The sequence below is a fragment of the Melozone crissalis genome, unplaced genomic scaffold (assembly GCF_028551555.1).
Source record: "Melozone crissalis strain CALT ecotype California unplaced genomic scaffold, PUWL_Pcris_2 ptg000014l_1, whole genome shotgun sequence".
Classification (NCBI taxonomy): Eukaryota; Metazoa; Chordata; class Aves; order Passeriformes; family Passerellidae; genus Melozone; species Melozone crissalis.
In genome coordinates, this window is record NW_026535792.1 from 5460218 (window position 1) to 5480776 (window position 20559).

The 20559-nt window shown below is 41.2% G+C and overlaps 1 protein-coding gene across 2 annotated transcripts in view; it reads right to left on the bottom strand.

The window, feature by feature from the left end:
* Positions 1–3720: 3720 nt before the first annotated feature.
* The window catches only part of MCTP2 (multiple C2 and transmembrane domain containing 2), a 100337-nt gene continuing 83498 nt past the window's right edge, over positions 3721–20559 (bottom strand). For both annotated transcript variants that reach the window (XM_054272550.1, XM_054272551.1), the window contains 4 exons: positions 10941–11050; positions 8467–8576; positions 6037–6134; positions 3721–3829 (listed from right to left, as the gene is read on the bottom strand). In XM_054272550.1, the coding sequence (XP_054128525.1) occupies positions 3761–3829; positions 6037–6134; positions 8467–8576; positions 10941–11050 (387 nt within the window). In that variant the 3' untranslated portion in view covers positions 3721–3760. The remainder of the gene's footprint in view (positions 3830–6036; positions 6135–8466; positions 8577–10940; positions 11051–20559) is intronic.

Below are 20559 nucleotides of genomic sequence, written 5' to 3' on the forward strand. Positions count from 1 at the left end.
GCAGAATCAGGCCCTCCAAATTAAAAATATAAAATAAAACATAGCCCCATATAGAGCACAGGAAATTAAATGGCAAGGCTCTGTTTTCTAGTGGGACAGCCCAGCTCAGGGAGTTGTTGTGCTCTTACCCCAGGCAGGGAATTGGCAGCATCCAGTGTAATTCCATGGGGAGAGCCGTGCACAGGGATGCTGGTGTGCTCCTGGGGGATCCCTGGGCAGCAGGACAAAGCCTGGGCTCTCCTCTGCTTCAGGGGTGGCTCAGGAGGTGACTGAGGGGGAGGCAGATCTGTGGCTGAAGGTTAAAATCAGAGCTTTTCAAGCAGAGAAAAAGGAAAGGTGTGTGGCATTTCCAGCTGTGCTGTACTCGGTTATTTGCTTGCTTCCCACAAGGTGTGTTTCAGTGGTTGACTTTTACTAACAATGATCCATAGGGAAGCCAAGTCCTCAGAGTTACTCATGAATATTCCAAAAAATCCCAAAGCTTCAGCAGCACCTTATGTTTGGGCAAATGCAAATATTGCATCAGACCCAGTTATCTACACATTGTACAGTCAGTGGGCATGCTTCACATTCCCACATCTCCACAATTCTACAATCCAAAAGACCCAAAGTTAGACTGGAACTTCTGAATGACTTCTGGTCTTAGAGACTTTAGACTGCAAATGCCCTGAAACAATCACCTTGAAGTAAAAATGTAATTTTTTAATTTCTATGCTATACATTAAATAGATTAAAAATGCAAAACCTGATAATTAGCATGGGGAAATGGACACAGAGAGATAGTCTTGCTTTAAGAATCTCATGACAAATCTGAACATAGAGTTTGATAAGTGGACTGTGCAGCAAGAATACATAACCCTCCTTTCCTTGAAGCAGAGCCTAGGAAATCCCACTAAAGAGTTGTAGGCAGGTGAGATGAGGCTTTCCTTCATTTCCTGCTGCAGCAGGAGATGCACTTACACTGCTTACTCCAAACAAACTCCAGTGTGAATGGTTGCATTGCACTGCCAAGTGATGTCCTTGCACGCCTAGTCAGATACTAAATATTACAGCACAGCATTTTGCAAAGAATGTGAAACACATCTCCTAATCCAGACAAATTAAAAGCATCAGCTTAACCTCAAATGTTTATTGCATTTCAAACAGCATTTATCAAAACAAAGAGCTCATCACAACATATATAGGTACTGGACCATCCAAATCCCTTCATTTGGTATGTCTCCAGCAAAACAATTAACACAAATTATTCTGAAACCCAACATATCTACACCAAAAAAAAAAAAAAAAAAAAGAATAAAAAGATATCACCCTGTCTCCTGAACAGAAATCAGTTCCACATGGAAAAACCTACAGAAAATCCCTCTCAACTATTAAAGTATCAATCTGAATTTCTGAATAAATAAACAGTTTTTCCTGCAGTTGAATGTTTCACTCAAATCAACGATCAGATCCCACACACCTGCTTAAATATGCCTGACTTTGGTCCTTACAAAATGACAAGATTACAGTATGATAAACCAGATGATAGTTTGAAGCAAGACAATGAGGCATTGTTTACAGAGAAGACTGAGAAACTGGTTTAACAAAAGGGTTCCGTGGACATCTATTGTATGTACAAGAAGGAGATTTACTGGAGATTTTGTAATTTCTACAAGGCTCTTTCCAACCAGCTTCATTAAGTTGAAGTAAATCAAATCATGCAGAGATCTGGCTCAGCCAGAGAGACATGCCGGGAAAGATACAAAATGAAGAAGAACAGACGCGAGATGATAAGCTTTAGAATCTTTGGCATTTTTCATAAACATTTTCAAGGTTTTTAAATCTGTATATTCACCCATTTTCCCCCACACACTCGCCTATAAATACATTATACATGTACTCTTTATACACAACTCTGTATATGCATGGGTACACAAGCACACGTGCAAACAAAGAGGCATTTTTGTGGCTTTTTAAACCGGGATAATCTTTCCTCAATCCTTCCATTTGCAGCTACACACAGCTTTGCATAAGCAAAATACATTCTTTAGCCAATCAAGTATATGAAAATGTGCCTGTCCTTATTCAAAGGCACAGTGGGACTTCAAAAAATAAACTTATGAAAAACTACTGAATCTGCCTAATAACCCAGTGGAAGATAGTCTGCTGTTAGCTTTCCTCCTTCAAATTCCTGGAACAAGCCCACAAGATTGTGATATGGAACCACAACTCCATCTGGATCACAATTCCATAAGAAAGGTTTTAACCATTCTACCTTTCATTAGATGACTTTCAAAACATTTTTTCTTTTCTTTTTTTTTTTTTCTTGTAAAAAAGAATCCTATCTCTCAGGTTTCTGCATTTCTTTGTACTGTAAACTACCCCAGGGAATGCTGGTGGCAATCCCTGCCTGGGAATCAAAAGGAACAAATCCAGCTCTCATGCTGCCAATGACTTGTGGTGACAAATCACTCCCAAAATGTCCCACAGCACCTAAAGGACCGAGGGCTGCAGTATCAGCAAAATTAAGCAGGTTTTACACATGATTCTGTGTTTTAATTTCCCCAGTCAAACAACCTGACTAATGCTCATTTTCTGAAGTACATAAAGCAAATGCACAATTGCTAAAAGATTGGTAAGCAAGCAAAAAATCACATTCCCCACAGAACACAAAATGGGGTCCTTTCTTCTGTCTTTCCATTGCTGTTTCCACTTCACTTCACTTTTGGGTCCTCTCCTTGAGAACCACCAGGAAAGACTGCAAGAAGACATCAGTGGTGGACCAAAGCCTGCACCCTACTGCACAACCACTTCTTTGGGCATGTGCTCTCTTTCTGCACAAGCACTTGTTTCTTTAAGGCTATAAAGTGTTGGTTTTTCTTTTCCTCTTGGATCTGTAGTGTTGACCCCTCTGGATTTAGACAGGAAAACAACAGCTATGCTGAAAATATCTGATGAGATGGAATTATAAAAGGCAAGCCAACAGAGTCTTTTCAGGTCACTGAGTCAGCCTTTTCTCTTAATCCTTTCGTGGCATAAGGTTTTCATGCATCCATTGCCAGCAATGGATCTCCGATGATTCCAGTATACAAAGAGTTAACCACAGGCTGGGCTTTAAAAAATAAAAAAAAAAGAATAAAAAAAAAAAAAAAGGAAAACCCACAAGTGCTGGATGAAATATTGAGATACTGTTGGAGCTCCTAGCTCTTTCTGCTAATTATGATAAAAAACTTTTTAAAATGTACACTGCTTGAACAGAAGATGGGTATCAAAGACTCGTTAATTCAGAGCTTAAACCTTTCTAGGCACAGTGATTTAACTCAGAAAAGAATAGCTTTCATATCTTAATGTAAATCTGTTGGATATGTTAAAAACTGGTTCAGAGCATCTCCTCACATCAGCTCAGCTGATCTGCTACACTAAGCAGAATTATCTCTTCCTACATAACACAGGGAGTGCTGCCACATCCAGCCTTGTCTCTGCAGTCAAAGGGGGGCATAAAAAAAAGAAAAATAAAAGGTGCAGTTGCACCATCCTCTTCCATTCTCCTCCCCATCCCACGAAATAATTCACGTTTCACCTTGCTCTTTTTTTGGGATTCCGTGCCAAAACGACAACCCAGAAAAGAAACCCAAGATAGGCGTTTATCAAAAAACCACATCTTCCAAGAAAGAGAAAGTCCGTGGCAGTGTCTCTAGTGTTGTTCTGCAGCAAGAGGGAGGGGAGGGGTGTGCAGTGTGTGCAGGGAGGGAGGTGCTGCATTCCCAAACCCCGCTGCATCCTAGAGCGCGCTCCGCTTCTTCCTGATGGGGCTGGAGCTGCTGGATGGTTTCAATTCAGCCTGCTGCACCTGTAAAAACAAACAGGCATGACGTCTGCACTTAGGTAACTCTAGCTCGCTGCAGCGTGTGCTAATGGCTCCCCCAGGACAAACCCAGGGAAACTAAGGAAGGTTCAAAAGTAATGAATCATTTTCTAAACACAGGAACATGGGGGATTAATTGCAGGAAGGATTTGAGAAGTCATGCATCATTTCTTGAAACGAAAATATTAAAAGCAGATTTTTCTAATGAGATACATGGGGTTCTACCTGATTTCAGAAATCTTTTTGGGTTTGTTTTGGTTTGGGAGTTGTTTTTCTTATCTTTCTGGCATTAACCTATTAGTTTAATAAACTTCTCTCAGGAGTCTCAGTTCAAGTGGATCCCAATAGACAGTAAGATGACAGTTGTCAAAACCATACACAGACCCTGGGATGCTGAAATACTTAATAATTTCAAAAAAGGAAAGTATTCTCCCAAATAGAATACTTGGACAAAGCTACCTCCACCTTTCAAAACAAATTTATATACAATATAATGATTAAAACATGTGTGGTAAACTGTCAAGGATGGTGTAATCTCCAAATTGTCTGTTGTGTGAGACAAAAGTATTCCCACTGAAATCATGGGGAAAATTTGGCTGAAAATGCCATCTTTTTCACTCCTGCTCTGTATTTTGTCCAAGACATGTGGTTGTAAAGGGGTACTGTACAGACAGGAGTAATTTCTAACTCACTGCAGCACCCCAGTGAAATGCTGATACATTGATAACACGTAAAACAAAGCCGGCAGAAGGGCTTTGGAGCTTCCATGGATGACTTGTCCTTAAATTGTGTGGCTGTCACTATTTTCAGCACTAGTGAAAAACTCCAAGGCTTGTCCCATCCAAGGAACTTTTATCATTCCTCCCATAGAAAATGGTGATCATTTTCCTTGGAGATCTCAAAGGATCCCAATATGATAGAAACCACTCAAGGAAATGCTGTTAGTGTAAATGTTAAATAAAGCATAAATAGAAAAGCAGCAGCTTATCTTTAAACATAAACATTTAAAGGGCATATCCAAACCATCACTGCAAATCCAGTGGCCTCTACAAGAGCAATGACAACAAATAAAAATACACTGAAGCTTAATGGCTCTATGATTGTTCCTGTTTAGTGTTTTTTCCTCCCACCAGTCCATGGTGAGATTTCTTTCCAGTTATTAGTGCTGCCACCAACCAGCCTGGTGGCCTCTTGAGATAAAGAAGCTTTTTCCAACCCTTCTTGGGTTGGAAAACCCAACACTGCACATGAGCAATTCAGTTTCTGTCTCCAACAGCATAAAGTCACTATGGGCAAGATTGTGATCCCCTTATTCCCAGTGAGCAGCACCTCACAGGGAAAGTGCCACAGAGAAAGGCACAATGTCAGAGGGATCCTGAGCATCAGGATCAGGGCCTGGGGACACAGATTCCAGTCAGTGAAAACAAAAGAAAGAATCCTTTATATTGTGTGACTTCATTACCCAGCAAGACTATGTTCCCTCCTCCAAGAGAAATAAACAGATCTTGACATTGGAAAGGATTTATTGTTCAAATAATTTCCAGGAAGATAGGCGAGATTGCTGAAGACAATGTTGTTGTTTCAAAGAAATGGGAGAAGGGACAAGACTTGACTGAAACCGAGGGAGGATAGATTCTGGTTAGATTAAAACTTATAATTCCATAATGGTAGAAGATTGATCTGATCAACTATAGAGTATTTTAAACACATGTCAGGGTTTCCTTTAAAGAAAAAGATGAGCAGGGCATTGTCCAAAGGAGGCCTGGAGCTCAAGCACAATGTCACAGAAATAATTCCCCCCATTCCTCCCCCTATCTTGAGAAAGAGGAGAATTCAGCAAATCCTTTTGGATGGTTATCTCTATCAAAGAGACTATTTTTCTCCTCCCTCTGCACAAATACCAGAGCAGAAAGGTGACGAAAACCATAGCTCAGTAACCGCGCTGAGTGATTTTCCAGATCATTTTTAAGTAGGTCTTTTCAGGATAATTTTTCCTCAATCATTTTATCCTTCTGACAAAGGATTTTGGCTCCCCTCTCTCCTAACACTCTCTCCCCCTCCCTTTGTGGATTTTCCCCAGATTCCTTATCTCCCTTATTCAAAAGTCATTGGCATTGTATTCCCAAAGGGAGCACCCAGCCGCGCTCAGTGTCACTCCTTGCCTCTGTTAGCTATGGCCATTCATTACTTACCTTCTGAACATCAGATGGTACCCTGGAGAGGAAATCTAGTAGCTCATTATTGTCAATGGCATAGGGATTTCTAAGCTTCTTAGTAAATTTATTTATGCCTAGGATAAAAAAAGATAAATGAAAAAAAAATGAAGGCAAACAAAATAATACAAGCCTTTTCTACTCCCTCCCTCTAAATTTGTTCAGGCAAGGTGAGAAAGGGAAAGGGAATTCACAAGTAAAAATTAGTGTGAAAACAGTGCCTCAGACTTAAAGGCACACACATGCTCCCTGTCACGTGGAATCACTCACAAGTGCTTCCTGGAGGAAGTGGAGGACATCACTGATACAGGTATTTCTCTACTTTGGGGATCTTGTGCTGCCAATAATGTGGTGAACAGTGATTGCAGCAAGAATTCATTCTGGGGGATACTATAAGGAGAATACACACACTGAAAACCAAGCGTGCTGTTAAATCTGCTATCCTACATGATCAAATGGAAGGCTCTGAAAATAATTGGGAAAAATTTTCCTTCCATCTCTTCAGAAAATGAAAGCTTCCCTTCTCCATCCCTCATGGCTTATCCCCTTTGTGCAGAGCCACATTGACCAAACTGCCCATATTATGAAGCTGTGGGACAATGTAAAACCTTATCACAAGGTTTACTTTAGTTTGATCTTTCGTGAATAATTAGGCCTATTAACTGCAGAAATAGCAGTCCATCTCCATGGACCTAGTAAAGCTGCAGTTGGCAGAGGTGGTCCCTAATCTGCACAGAAGATCCATGGGACTGTAATGTTCATATTATTGTGAAGTTCATAAGGTCTTCTCTTGCCTCTTTTAAGGTCTTCTAGGTGAAGAAAATCAGCTAACCCATTTTAAAGAATAGCAAAAAAATTCAAATGTTGGTTGCCTCTGAGGATCATAATACAGCCTTCAATTCCATCATGCCCCTGTCCAAAACCTCATAGTGGTTTCCCTGAAAGTGATTTCAAATGTGATGGCTGCTCCAGCCTTCTCCTCTCCCTGAAATGTACCTGCTTCACATCTGAGATTCAGCTTTTAAGCCATATACTTGTAGCAAAATGACAACACAATTTTCTGTGTACCTGATTTTTAAAAAACAGAAAATACCATAAGGTCTTTTGAGGCCTTGCCACAGGGTAGTTGTTTAACATGTATCATATTTGAAGGCCCTGTCACTCTAGATGATGTTGAACGGATGTATAGTTTTCATGTACTCACCATGTCTTCCATACAAGAACAACAATATTTTGTTACTGAACTTTTTACTCCCAGCAATTTCTCCCCTTTCTTTTTGCCCTTTCTTTTGTTTGATTTAATCCTTTATTTCTTTGTGGCTGTTGCCCAAGAATGGCTTTTTTTTTTTAATGCCACCTTCTCATTCCCTCCCTTTCCTACACCCAAGCCAGCAGCTGATGGCTCAGCCCTGGGGTCACAGGGGGTCCCTACAGCTCAGAGCCACACCAGGGCTGAGCTTCTGCAGGTCAGGGAGGATTTACCTGCACTGTGCTCTCCACAACTTTCTACCTCAAGGCTGAGATAAAAGTTAGCACCCTAAATAAGACAGGAGGTGATCTGGACAGAAAGAAACCCTTTAGCACCTGGAATCATGGAATGGTTTGGAGGGAGTCTTAAAAACCATCTCAGTCCAGCCCCCTGCCACAGGCAGGACACCTTCCACTAGACCAGGTTGTTCCAAGCCCTGTCCAACCAAGCCTTGGACACTTCAGGGATGGGGCTGCCACAGCTTCTTTGTGAGCCTCACCACCCTCACAAAAGAGAATTGCTTCCTGATATCTAATCTAAACCTGCCCTCTTGCTGTTTAAAGCCATTCCTCTTAGTCCTATACCCTTGAATGCCATCTCCTTCTGTGAAATATGACCTCACATTTCTTCATATTGCCACCAGGAAAGTTTTACTTTTTAAAAAACTCCTCTTTATGTATATTTATACGAATACTTTCTGACCCGTGACAAAAGGAGATGCTCAGTGTGTCCCACTGGGCACAGCCTGTCCTGACTGCCAGGATACTCAGACCCAAAAGGCTCCCAGGGTCCAAATCCACATGGTCCAGCTCTGCAAACACATCTTGTCCACTTCCTACCATTTCCCAGCTGGAGGGCTCCAGCACCAGGAAGTTAATTACTTTCCTGCAGAAGAATAATAACACTGAAAGTAGCTTATCCAGGCTAATGCTCTTCTTGTGGTGCTGTTGGAAACTTATAAAGAACCCTAAGAAAAGCAAATTATCGGATAACTCAGGGGGGAGAAATGGTAATTTTAAGAAGTTCATAACATCTTTATTCACCTCTAAGCAATAGCACTTATTTGTCTGTGCAACAGGTCGTTTAAAGCTTGTTTGATTTCACCCTGTAGACATATATTGTATTTATCTCATACAAATGAGACACAGCGGAGTACTTACCCCAGATTAAAACAATGTACCTCAGTGGTATAAAATACAAAATAACTGTTGCTGCTGCCAGGACCAAGCAGGCCAGGACAGAGAGGAAAGGCACCGTCCAGTTGAATGTGCTGTAAGAAAAAAAACCACAATCCCTCTCAACATTTCATTTCTTGGACACTGTCTGTGCTCTGGTACCCAATAATAATTTAATAACCCCTTTGCAGTGTTCGGTGCAGTCAGACATGCTGTAAATTGCAGGCCCTTTGGAAGGTGGATAAGTAGATTCCTACATCAGGATGCTAGAACGGATTAAGGAAGATACCTGAGAGGCAGATGTCATGATAAGGAAAGAGAAGAGGAGCCCTGGGGAACTCAGTGAAGTTGTTAGGCATGTAAGTGAGTTGGTTTTGTTTCTTCTTCTATGTGTGGCACTTGTTACACATCCCTGCTGGCCACTCAGCTCTCCATTATGCATGAGCAGATTATCTGATCTGGAGACAGGGTGAGCCAGCTCCACTGGGTCACAGGGGGTGACACAAGGTGTGTGTCCAGGGCACGACACAGCTGTGGCAGGTAGCCAGAGCCAACCCCAGCAAATAACTTGCATTGGATTGATTAGGATGCCAAACTGTGAAAGAGCAGTTAGAGTAATTTCTCTGTATAACATAAGGGCCATAATATTCTATATAAATCCGTCTGCATATGTATATACATTTTGGCCTATATCTTTACATTTCCAGCAATTCTTTACTACACTGAGTATAGGATGCTGGCTGGGATAAGCCGTAATAAACCAGCAGCAGCCCAAGCTTCTGCATTCCAGCAATCCAGATCGGATCTTTCCCAAGAGGAGCACTCCTGAAAGGCTCAGTTACCACAGCATTTCAGGCCTTGGCCACATTGTAGTGAAAAACAGGATTTTATTTCACTCAGACCTCTCATCTGCAAGTCAATGATGGACTGAAGGTGAGAAGCCACTGCTAACACATCTTTGGAATTACTTTGTTCCCCCATGCTGTTGTAAGACATAACCCTATGCCCTGCACCAAATGCTGAGATACCTGGACTATAAGGATGCCTGCTAGTCCACAGGAGGATTTATGGATCTGGGCATCTCTGTTTCACACAATCTACCTGCTAACTTCATCATATCACAATGATGGGGAGTAGGAAGAAGAGAGAATGAATCTGGACCACTTATCAGGCTATAAAATAAGACAAACTTCCCCTGACAGATAAAATTAATAGGACGCTTCAAGAATTACATTTAAGCTTCAATAGACGTATTAAATATTAAGTAAAAATAGGTGGGAGAGGACCCATCATTATCAATCAATGTAGCTTAAGTTAAAGCAAAAAAAAAAAAAAATAGCAAAACAGCTCAATTGAGTTAAACTATGGAAACTCCCTATGATTGTGTAACTGGAGTGACAGACAGAAACTGTAGCACAATTCAGTCTGTCACTTACAAAAAAAACTTTGATAGCAATTTTTTAATGGCACATCACTGCCGAGCTACAACAGAATCCTTCTGAAATCGCATCGGGCGTCCACATTAATACCCAACGTGTTCTTTAAGGCCATTGTTAGCAAAATGAATGCAAGAATTAACAGTGTTGAAGTGCTTGGAGTCTTCCTGCCATGCAGCTGGGCAGAACAGTGCCCTGTTCATAGACTGGAATACATCTTTGGGCCACTTCCACCCCAGCTGGGGTGTCCAGCGTGGCACCACAGCACATGTGGTTGCTGTATTTTTAGCTTGAACCCAGCTCCTCATTAAAGTGAGGCTTGGTCACAAACCATCACTTTGTGTTCAAAACAGACAACAATATGGATCAATTAAGCTCCAATAAAGGCTGAGTTATAAAAGGTTTGTGTGTGTTTGTCTGTGGGATTTTTTTTTTATTTTTTTTTTTAGGCTCTTCACCTCCTTTGTAAGGTCAGGAACACCCTCTGTGTGTCCCCCCTTGCCCTGAAAATCCCCTTTGGGCTTCCTCGTGGCACCAGCAGGAAGCAGACAGCTCAAAATGGCAAAGGCAGAAGAAGATCAATGTGCTGGCCAGGGACACAAGTGACTGGTGACACAAGTGACCTCAACAGCCAGGTCAGGATGGGGAGGGCGTGGGAAAGGCAACACTGACCACCAGCACCCACTTTCTGTGATGGGACTGAGCAGAAATGCCTGATGCTTCTGTGACCACATCTGCAAGCAGCATCTGTGGCATCCATGACTCCCCATCCCATCACAAACAAGCAAGATTCAGGCAAACATGAAAGCTGCATCAGTAAGGAACAGTGCCTCTCCTCTTCTCTGTGCTCTGCAAAGGTGTTTTGGAATAAAAGACTGTAAGAGAAGCAGCAGTGGTGGGACTGGCCAGCTTAGCCTGCTGCACCTTGCAGCCATTTTTGGAGCAAGACAATTAATCCACCTTGATCCTCCTGGTTCTGCTTCATTTCAAGTCATGGTCAAGCAAGAAAAGGTTATTACTTACTTTTTAATCCTCTCTCCAAACGATGCTATTTCTTCCAGGATGCTTTGGACAGCTATGATGATCTCCTGGACCATGTGGATCCTCTCAATCAGCCCCTTTTTCTCAGATTCCTAATCAAAAGAAACCAGAAAACCAAAACTTTTAATAATTTGCTAGGGTGACATATGGTGAAAATAAGATTTCCAGCACTGCTGATCCATCCATGATCTCAAGTATTTCACTGAAGGAAGGACAGAACAAACACCCTGGGTTTATCACACAGAACCAACATTATTTGTATAGATCCCTGCATTTTCTTCCTTTTCCTCAACACATGGGCAGAAGTTTCTTCATCTCCTAACACAACTTGGCTGCAGGATCTCAACCAGGATTTCACACAATTAGCTGCCAAAGCCCAAGAGGTGCTGGCTGCTCAGTGCTCCTCAAGAACAAAAATATTCTTGTGCAGAACTTCTAAATATCACATTTCTGAGCTTTGTAGGCCCCTCACAGCCATGCTGGTTTGTGCATATAAATTAGAAGCAAGATAGTGAATGCAATATTTTTTGAGCATTCTGTATACAGAGACTTATTCTTTTACTGGGGAAAAAAAAGGATCAAAGGAAAAAAATGTCATTTTCCCTTAGCATCGACCATCTCAACTTCATTTCTTACTGCTTATTTTAAGCAACAACATTACAGGACATTACTACACATGTGCAGAAATAAAAAGGAAGCACAGAATGAATTAAAAATCAAAATTACTTAAATCAGGCTTGAAAACCAGTATACAATTATCAGCATTCAGCATTTCTTTGCCAGCAATCTAACACACATACAGGCATGCAAATTGGCGTGGTTGCAGATATTCTTGCAAGAAATCAGCAAAACATTCACTTATTACAAAATGCAGAGCCCTGGACACTGATTTTTACATCACATTTAGGCACTTAAAAATCAGTCCAATTTAGAAATAAAAAAAAAAAAAAGAAACAACAAAAAACGAACGAACAAATAATTTTAAGCTGTTTTTTAACCAATCTGTTCCCAGAGAAGGGAGATGATGGTAAAGAGGAATATCATTCACATTCCTTCTCCATGCAGGACAGGGTCAGAGGCTGTTTAAAGTCACACAGGGCCACACAGGTGAGGGCTCTTGCTCCATCCAGCATTTTGGCATTACCAAGCTGGCAGAGGGTCTGTATGGGGCTGAGGCAGGGCAGCACTCTGCAGAGGGTGCTGGAATAACCTGTGACCCATCCCTGGATGCTGAGAGGCAGCCATGGGAATGCAGCCCTTATCCCACTTTGAATTACTTGCTGCCCATTTCTCTTCCCAGCAATTTCTGAGTTTAAAACGCCAGCCAAAACCACCACGGAGTTATCAAGCTCCAGACATTTGAATATTTGCCTTTAGGTTGCAAGTCAGTGCACAATGAATAGAAGCAGCATTTTAAATAATCACACATTTGGGTGTGAAAATGAGTATTTTTACATTAATAAAACAACCAACAAAAAATGAAACCCTTGGGGTGTGAAATAACCCCAGAACAAAATAAATAAATAAATAGTCAGTTTATGTGAAAATAGCACCAAAAAGTCATTTTCACACAGCTCCAGTTATAATCTCGTTAGGCTCAAATGTAAATGACATATTGAAATTATATTTAACTATTTCCTCACTGGAATGGTACAACAGTCCTTTGGCCATAGCTGGCTTTTTTCCCACCAAACTTGCAAGCAGAAGCTGAGGAGCAGCTCATGGAAAACCAGACAGTGGGAATTTCATTCTGTCCAGATTCAGGCAGAGGGGTAAAGAAACCACTTAAATGAAGTGATATTGCAGGGCAAGCCTACTCTTGCTGCCCGGAGCTGCAAGGCAGATCATCTGCCAGCTCTGCCTGCATCATGCTGACTTCATTTACACATCCTCGATGGAGCTCAGAGATGTGGTGATAACACAGTTTAACCAACACAGCACAACACAGCTCCTGCTGCAGCCACGAAGCAGAGCCAGAAAATAAAAATAAATAAACCAGAAACTGCCACTCCCTAAGTTATGACAACTGCATGCCCATGCTCACCTGGCTGCATGCTAAAATCACCCCTGGACAAGAGTGCTTTCAATTTCTGATACTAAATATGGCCAACCAATGTAAAGGCAGAGACAAACTGGGATTAGAAAACCTTGTGAATAAAATCAGTTATTCGAGAGAAAAAAAGGCTGCAACTGTGTGTATGCATGATGGGCATAATTGCTTGAAAATCCTGGGAATTTGTCAACGTCATTTCTTTGTTATTGTTCTTTGGTTCTGGAAACCTGCAGTCTAAACACATGGACAGGATTATTAGGTCACTGGTTAAGCCACAGAGGAGCAGACAAATGAAGTACAACAAATGGGATTTTCCAAATTATTTAGGCTTTGGAGTGCTGTTTATGCTTTGTGATGCCAGCACCTCAGAAAACACTGTCAGAAGCAGTAAGAGTCCATCAGGGTGGCAGTCACTGGACCCTATTTATCAGCAAATGGGCAACTGTCATAAAGAGAGCTGTATCTGAACACTGCCATGTTCGTGGAAAATGTAAAGAAGGAATCCAAAATGCATCTTCCACTAAACACACTGCATCATCCATGCAAGGTCCCACCACCCAGACAATTCTTCTCCATCCTCTCCAGGTGTCATTCCTTTCTGATTTCTTTTGGACTCCATGTATTGAAAACTGGATTTGGATACCCATAGCTTAAGATCACAGCTCAGAAGCTTTTGCAGGAATTGAAAACAAAATATCCTGCCTGTTTCTGGCATTATTTCCCTAAAACCAGTTGTGATAACTTCCATTAATTCAAGGCCTTTGTCTCCTTTATTTCTTAGCTGATTACAGCACTGTGGGTGGACCAAAACTGGTCTCCAGCCTCTGGGAAAGAATTAACTCCATCAAAATGAATTTACAGCTGAGAATTAATTATATAATCAGTGTGTTACTTCAACTCTTCCTTGCATATCCTGATTTAAGAATCCTTCATTTCTACATTAATTGCCTAAACAAAACCACAAAAGGGGGTTTACAAAAGATTAAGCATGTCAGGGGAGGGAAAAAAAAAAAACCAACACCAACCAAGATCCAGCAATTTCAGAAATTAAGTCTTTTGTCTCCAGCTAACATACACCAACTTGAAATCAGAAATGAAGAGACCAAATTTGTGCTGTACAAGAGGATGCTCCTAGAGTTTTCTATTTCTCAAATATGTAAGAGGACATATAAACAGACTTAAAGAGCTAGCACAGCTCTGGGATCTCCCTTCCCCAGAAGGAGCTCATGCTGCTCTGACACATTTAGGGTCAGTTGCAAAAGAAACCTTCACACAGCCACAGCATGGAGGGGCTCCCAACGCTGAAGACTTTAAAGGAGTGGGAATATGGGGCAGAGCAGGACAGGATGTCCCCAGCACTCACACAGCAATTCACAACGGGCAAGCTGCAGCAGTCAGAGCTGCTCTTGCGAGGGAAAATCCTAAGAGTTATGGGGGAAGACACTGAAGGCAAAATTCTTCAATCATCTGCTCTGGAACAAAGGCCAAATGCCACCCATTAGTGCTTCTTCTCTAGCCAAGCGTCCATTACTGAATTCAAAGCTTGGATGGTGGAGATCCCCTAACTTCTTTTGATCATTTGTTTCAATGATTAATAGCTTTCATCTTTACAGAAAGCTGTTTCCTATTTTTTAAATCTATCCTTCAAATATTTTTCCTCTGGATACATCCAAAGCAGCAAGCAATGCTCCCAACGCACAGACAATTTTTGCTGTTGTTCTCTAAGTGTATTTCTGATGTATACTGCAAGTATCATATGCACACAAGGAAAAGTTAGGCTTGAAGCCATGGGTAAGTTCTACATAATACTTGCTCACTTGGATTTCATAGAAAACACTTGCAGAGAAAAATCTTGCATGCAACTTTCAAACAAGTGGTATTCATCAGCAGATTTCTGGCATGCCAAGGGGAACTCAATATATAAAGCTGAGGAACACTTGGGGGCAAAGATGAGGAAAAGGGGAGGAGAAAACATAAATATGGATTAATGAAAAGGAGGAAGAAAACAGGACACAGGCAGCTCAGTCAGGAATGAAAATCCTGGATCTCTTCAGGGATTGGAAGAATTAGTCTGCCTAGCCCTGGGCTGGCCTAACTTTCAGGATTAGCTTTCTTACAGTAGCTGTCTCATTATGCTATTGCTGCTACAAGCACATTAGGGTGATGTTTTACCAGGATTTATCTAATGTACCAGTTATTAATTCTTCAGTGTATTAGCAACAAACAAGATTGATGGAAAGGGAAAAGAAAGGAAAATAGCTCAGGCATGCATTCCTTTTTGCTCCACTATTATTCTGCTTTAAAAAAACCCCAACAAAACATGCTGTAGTTATTTAGAGAAAGGCAGAGCTGGGCAAAGTTGGATTTAATTTGCAACTTTCTCTCTGCTGGACTACAAACCTCAGACCTTACCGGTGTCCAGCAAAAGCTGTGCCAAAAAAACATCTCAGGGCCAAAACACTCGTCCACGAAGAACTTCTGAAACCAAAAGGATTTTATTGGGCACAAACAGCAGGCCACTGGCCTCTGCTGCCAGCAGGGAACACTTCACTACCGCTCCAGTCTAGCAGCAGAACGAAGCCCTTGTGGGAGGTGGCAGCCATGCAGTGACAGACAGTCTCTTGGTAGCTGAGATGAATTCCAGGCAGAGCTGTGCAAACAGTCACCACAGCAACCTTGAACGGGCTCCTGCCTTCAGTGGGAGCCGAGGGCTGCTGAGGGGAGCCCAGCGATGCGCCTTGCTGAGTCACTGCCCTGCCCTGCGCTGCGCGCCGAGGGGAGCGCGGGCACGCCGAGGGGACGGCTGCCAAGCTCTGAGCAACTGCCTCGTGCGGCCCTGCAACTGTGCATCACAGGATCTTTTTGTTTATTAACACCACGCCGCAAACGTGCCCGCCTGCCTGCCTGCGGAAATTTAGCGGATGCGAGCGTACTCGAAATAATCGCCAAATAGAGGAAATGCGACACGTACAGGTCAATTTATGCTCTCGGTTAAAAAGGTGTGAAATCTGGAATAATTCCACCAGAGCCAACAGAATCACTTCAGGCTGGTATGAAGGGGAGCAGCATTGGTCTTAAAAGGACACATTTGGAAGGCAATAGCACATCATCCTCCAGCTCAGGCTGGGGAACACTCCCTGAAGGGCAGAAGATGACCACTCCATGCCTTGTCCAGCCATGCCTGCACTTTCTCTGCCTGCATTAGATGAATTTCATCCATGCTCAGGGGACCAGCAAAAGTCTCCTAAGCCAAGCCCAAGAAGAATCTTATGAGAAAACTCTAGGCCATAATTCAGTTTCTTTCTCTATGCACAGGCATGAAATGTAGGGGGTTTAAGAAGCATTATCTGTACATGCTCACGTTTTCAAAGATCTGTAAACCCACTGGCATTGCCACAAGTTTTCAAGCAGTATCAGCAGTCACAATAGAATAAAACATAATTCAGGTAAGAAACACATGCTTAGGAAGTAAGAATCAATCCTGAATGGAGGTAAAAAGTCATCGGTCATCTTTGATTTAAAAACTGGAAAGGGAAAGAAAATAAATGTTGTCAAAATAAGTGCTTTCTCCTGGAAACACATGAGACTTGAGAACAATCACATAGTTATTAGACTTAAAACTACTGGATCATCATTTATAATCTAGGTAATTATCTTCAGCAATTTGGGGTACAGGAGAAAGAGGTATCTATTCATATATCTGGCCAATTCAAAATAAAATTTAACAATATTATAAACAGTTGGAATTTTTAAGAGAGGAGAACTCTCTGAGGCTCATGAGCTGGGTCCAGTGACCTGCCTACCACTACTTAATATTTTTCCAGAGATTTAGAGAAATTGCAGTGTTGGCTTTTACCCACATCTAGGTAGGTAATTCTCTTTAAGAGGGAGAATTCTCTACCACCATTCTCTCCTCCACCTCTAAACCTATGAATGGGTGGCTCATGGCACTGATATAAGAACTGTGCCCATTCATGGAATGCCCACAGATAAAAGCAGCCCTGGATAATGCTGAATGGATACTTCAAATAAGATTTAAAAAGAGACCATTTAACTTCCACTTCCTTGTACAAAGAAGGCTCCCAGGAAAAGAGCAAAGCAAAACCAAAGCAACCCCTGCACTGGGTCTGCTTGCCCATAGTTTTGTGGAGGACATGGATGCTCCTTGTCAGTCTGAACATACCCTGTCTATCACAGTGCATTTTCAAGTCCTTACCATCACTTCTCTTCAGCAATCTTAATGGGGGATGTTGAAATATTATATTGCAATTGTTGTATTGAAGAGAAAAAGAAAAAAAAAACTAATGAAATTATTTATACTTCCAGGGAAGAAAACAATGAGATGATATTGTCTTGAATGACCTTTCCTAAGTATGGGGATATAGCATCTTACACAATAGACTCTTGGTTCATGTTTCAATTACTGACCTTTACTGCGGAGAAAATTAATGCAATTTTCATCGTAATCCACCCGTACAAATAAGATCCATACGGAAGGTTTCCACATGCTGAATCTAACTCAAATGGAAAATGTCAGCTCTTTGCTACTGGATGGATTTGACTTTAATTTGTTCAGCTGGAGTCTTTTTGAATTGTGTTCATAAAACTTTGTATATCTTCTGTACCTATTTTTGACAGAGAATTTCCTACATTAAAGGCATTGGATTTTTATTCTTTGGTGATTTTCTTCCACTTCTGTTTTTTTTTTTTTTCAATACATGAGATACTAAACATTTCTTGGAAGTTGCCAAATAACTTGGCTTAAAGCCACAGTATCATTTGGTTCTTCCCTGTTACATTGCACTAGCCAAGCAGGACTACACTGCCTCACCACAAGACAAAAACTCTTAAAAAAACCCCCAAAAAAATCAACAAAAACTTCACATAGAAATTGTTGTTGATTTAGTTTTGTCTCTGATTTTCTTTGAATCAGTTACCAGACCTGAAAACAGCAGTCAATTAAGCTTTGTCTGTTGTGGAGATGTAAACTTTTATTCAGACAATGGAGAAGACTCCAAGGCTCTTTTCAGTCTGGTGCTATGACACAATCATTCACAGGGTAACTGTCTGCTCTTGAAACTCTACAGTTATTATCAGAAACAGGAAAAAAAAAATAAATAAACAGAACTGATCAACAATCAGACAACTTAAACCGAGTTGCATGCAGCTTGTCTATACCTTCTTACTGGCAGACCAAGGATGCTGCAGTGATGTAATTTTAAAACAGTCCTTGCTGAGGCTGACAGAGCCCAGAGCTGACAGGACACAGCCTGAACTCCGTGTTCAAGATGGCACAAATCCGAGCAGGCATTTATCCAGGGAAGAGCTGGTGCCAAAGGGACAGAGCACTGCTATCTTTTACAGCCCTCCACGCTGGTATGTGGGGAGGACAGAGGGGGAAACGATGGGGGAGTCAGCAATTAAGCCCTGTCATTTAAGACAGATAGTCTAGGTGGAGGGAGTTAATCTGCTCTTGGGTTTTTGAACTAAGTGTCTGTGTATTTATAATTTGTAAACAGTTCATCTCTTCGAGGGTGTGTTACAATTCCCAGAAGCACGGTCTGTTATGTCTAACAGGCAGCAGAACCCAGAAGGGCTCTGTGTGCAAGTATTTTGATACAGCAGGATGACAGGAAACAGAAACAGTGACCTCGTACACCACAACCCAACTAGCAGATTTCAACTTTGGGAGCTCTTGTATTAGGGAGGAAAAAAAAATACACAGGCTTCTTTTTAAAGTAGACTTGTCTGTTTAAATGTTGACATTGCCATGAGATAGTGTCATAAAATTACATTTTTCTTACACTCCCCAGAGAGCATTGGCCACCCTCAGACTTGGAAAAGTGTCTTAGAATGCACTTAATATAATTAAAGATGTACCTAATGTACTTAAAGATGCAAGTCATGGGAGTGCAAGCGTGACCCATCACTGCTGCACGGGGGTACACACAAGGCACAGTAGAGATATTAAAGCAATTCCGTACAGCACTGGCCATGGGACAAATGTAGGGGCTGGAACTTGTCTCTTCTGGCAACCCTGTGCCAGATTCCATCCATAAGAACTGGAATGTTGGGATGTAAAATGTTGTCTTCGTGAGAAAGCCTGCTGGGGGTATCTGCTGAGAGAGGCTTCAGCCAGTGCTACCAGCTCTGTGTCAGAGAGTCCTGAAATTTGTGTGGAATGGAGACAGAGGCAGCTCCCATTACAAAATGGCAAGGCCAAACCATCAACAGCCCAACGCTGACTCCCAGGAGTTTTACCAAACCTGCACACTTAGTTAAAATAAACTACGAAAGGGAATGAAAGTGAACCTGTTTGGGGGGAGACAAAAACCAAAAGTCATTAAATCCATATTGAAGTGACCCTGTTGTATTTGCACAGAGAGAACCAAAGTCACTGGAGTTAAATGTAGGGTAAATGTAACCTAGAATATCTTAGCAGCAATGAATCTATTGCACACCACAGGAAACAGAGGATTTGATACCTATTTAGTACATTCTTACTTCTCTTTTCCCACCTCAGCACTTGCAAGGGAAAAACAGGAATAGTAAAATAAAAAAAAAAAAAAATGGGATTGTTACAGTGAATAAGTTACACCTTTAGGCATCACACAAATAATACAAATGTCTAGAACCAGGTACCCACTAAATAGAAATTATTGACTTCTACAGATACACAGTATTCTTTTGAAAAAGATGCAACTTTCATTTAGCAACTTTTGAAGAGTTTCAGATATTGGTTCATTCACATGACAAATTTTACAATACAAAGAGTAAATTATAAATGAGAACATTTAAACAACTACTGTGTGTTGCAAGAAACCTGTAATTCAGCTGGATTGCCTAAACTTCACTTTGTAACTTGGATGGATTTCTGGTTGCTCATTAAAATATAAGCACAGCAGAAGAGCAAGTTAAATTTAAATAACTATTCCCATCAATTAGTCTGCTGAGCTTCAATCCTAGGGTCTGTGACTGAGAAGAGTTAAGGTGCACTCGCTAGCTGCATTATTGATTTGCTTCTTAATGATCAACAATTTCACTGTAGCATTTTTAAAACATAGAATATTCAAGAAGAGTCTTATTAACTTAGTATGCAATTTGAAAGTTTCACATCCCCTCATGAACATTTTCTTCCTAACAGCTAATGTTCCTTTGCATGCTGTTGCTCGTTAAATAATTCCTCACCTTTTAGCTTTAAAGTATTTATAGATTATCAGATCCTCCTTCACTTACTTATGTTTTTTCAAGCTGTATACATTAAGTTCTCTTAATCTTTCTTCATATGTCATGCCCTCTAATCCTTTTATCATTTGTCACTGTGGTTTGATAAACTTGGAAAAAAATCCAATGAATTTTTCACAGTGAGAAGAATGAGTAAGTATGTTCCAATAAAATAAAAAACAGGCCTTGCCAATTCCAATTCTTTCCACATTTCAGCTGCTGAACTAAAACTGGGGTTTTTTCCCAGGCTCTGAAAGAAATGCTGAGAAAATTCTAACCAGCCCTCCACAAATCACACCAATTCTGGCCTAGTGAAGTGGAAAT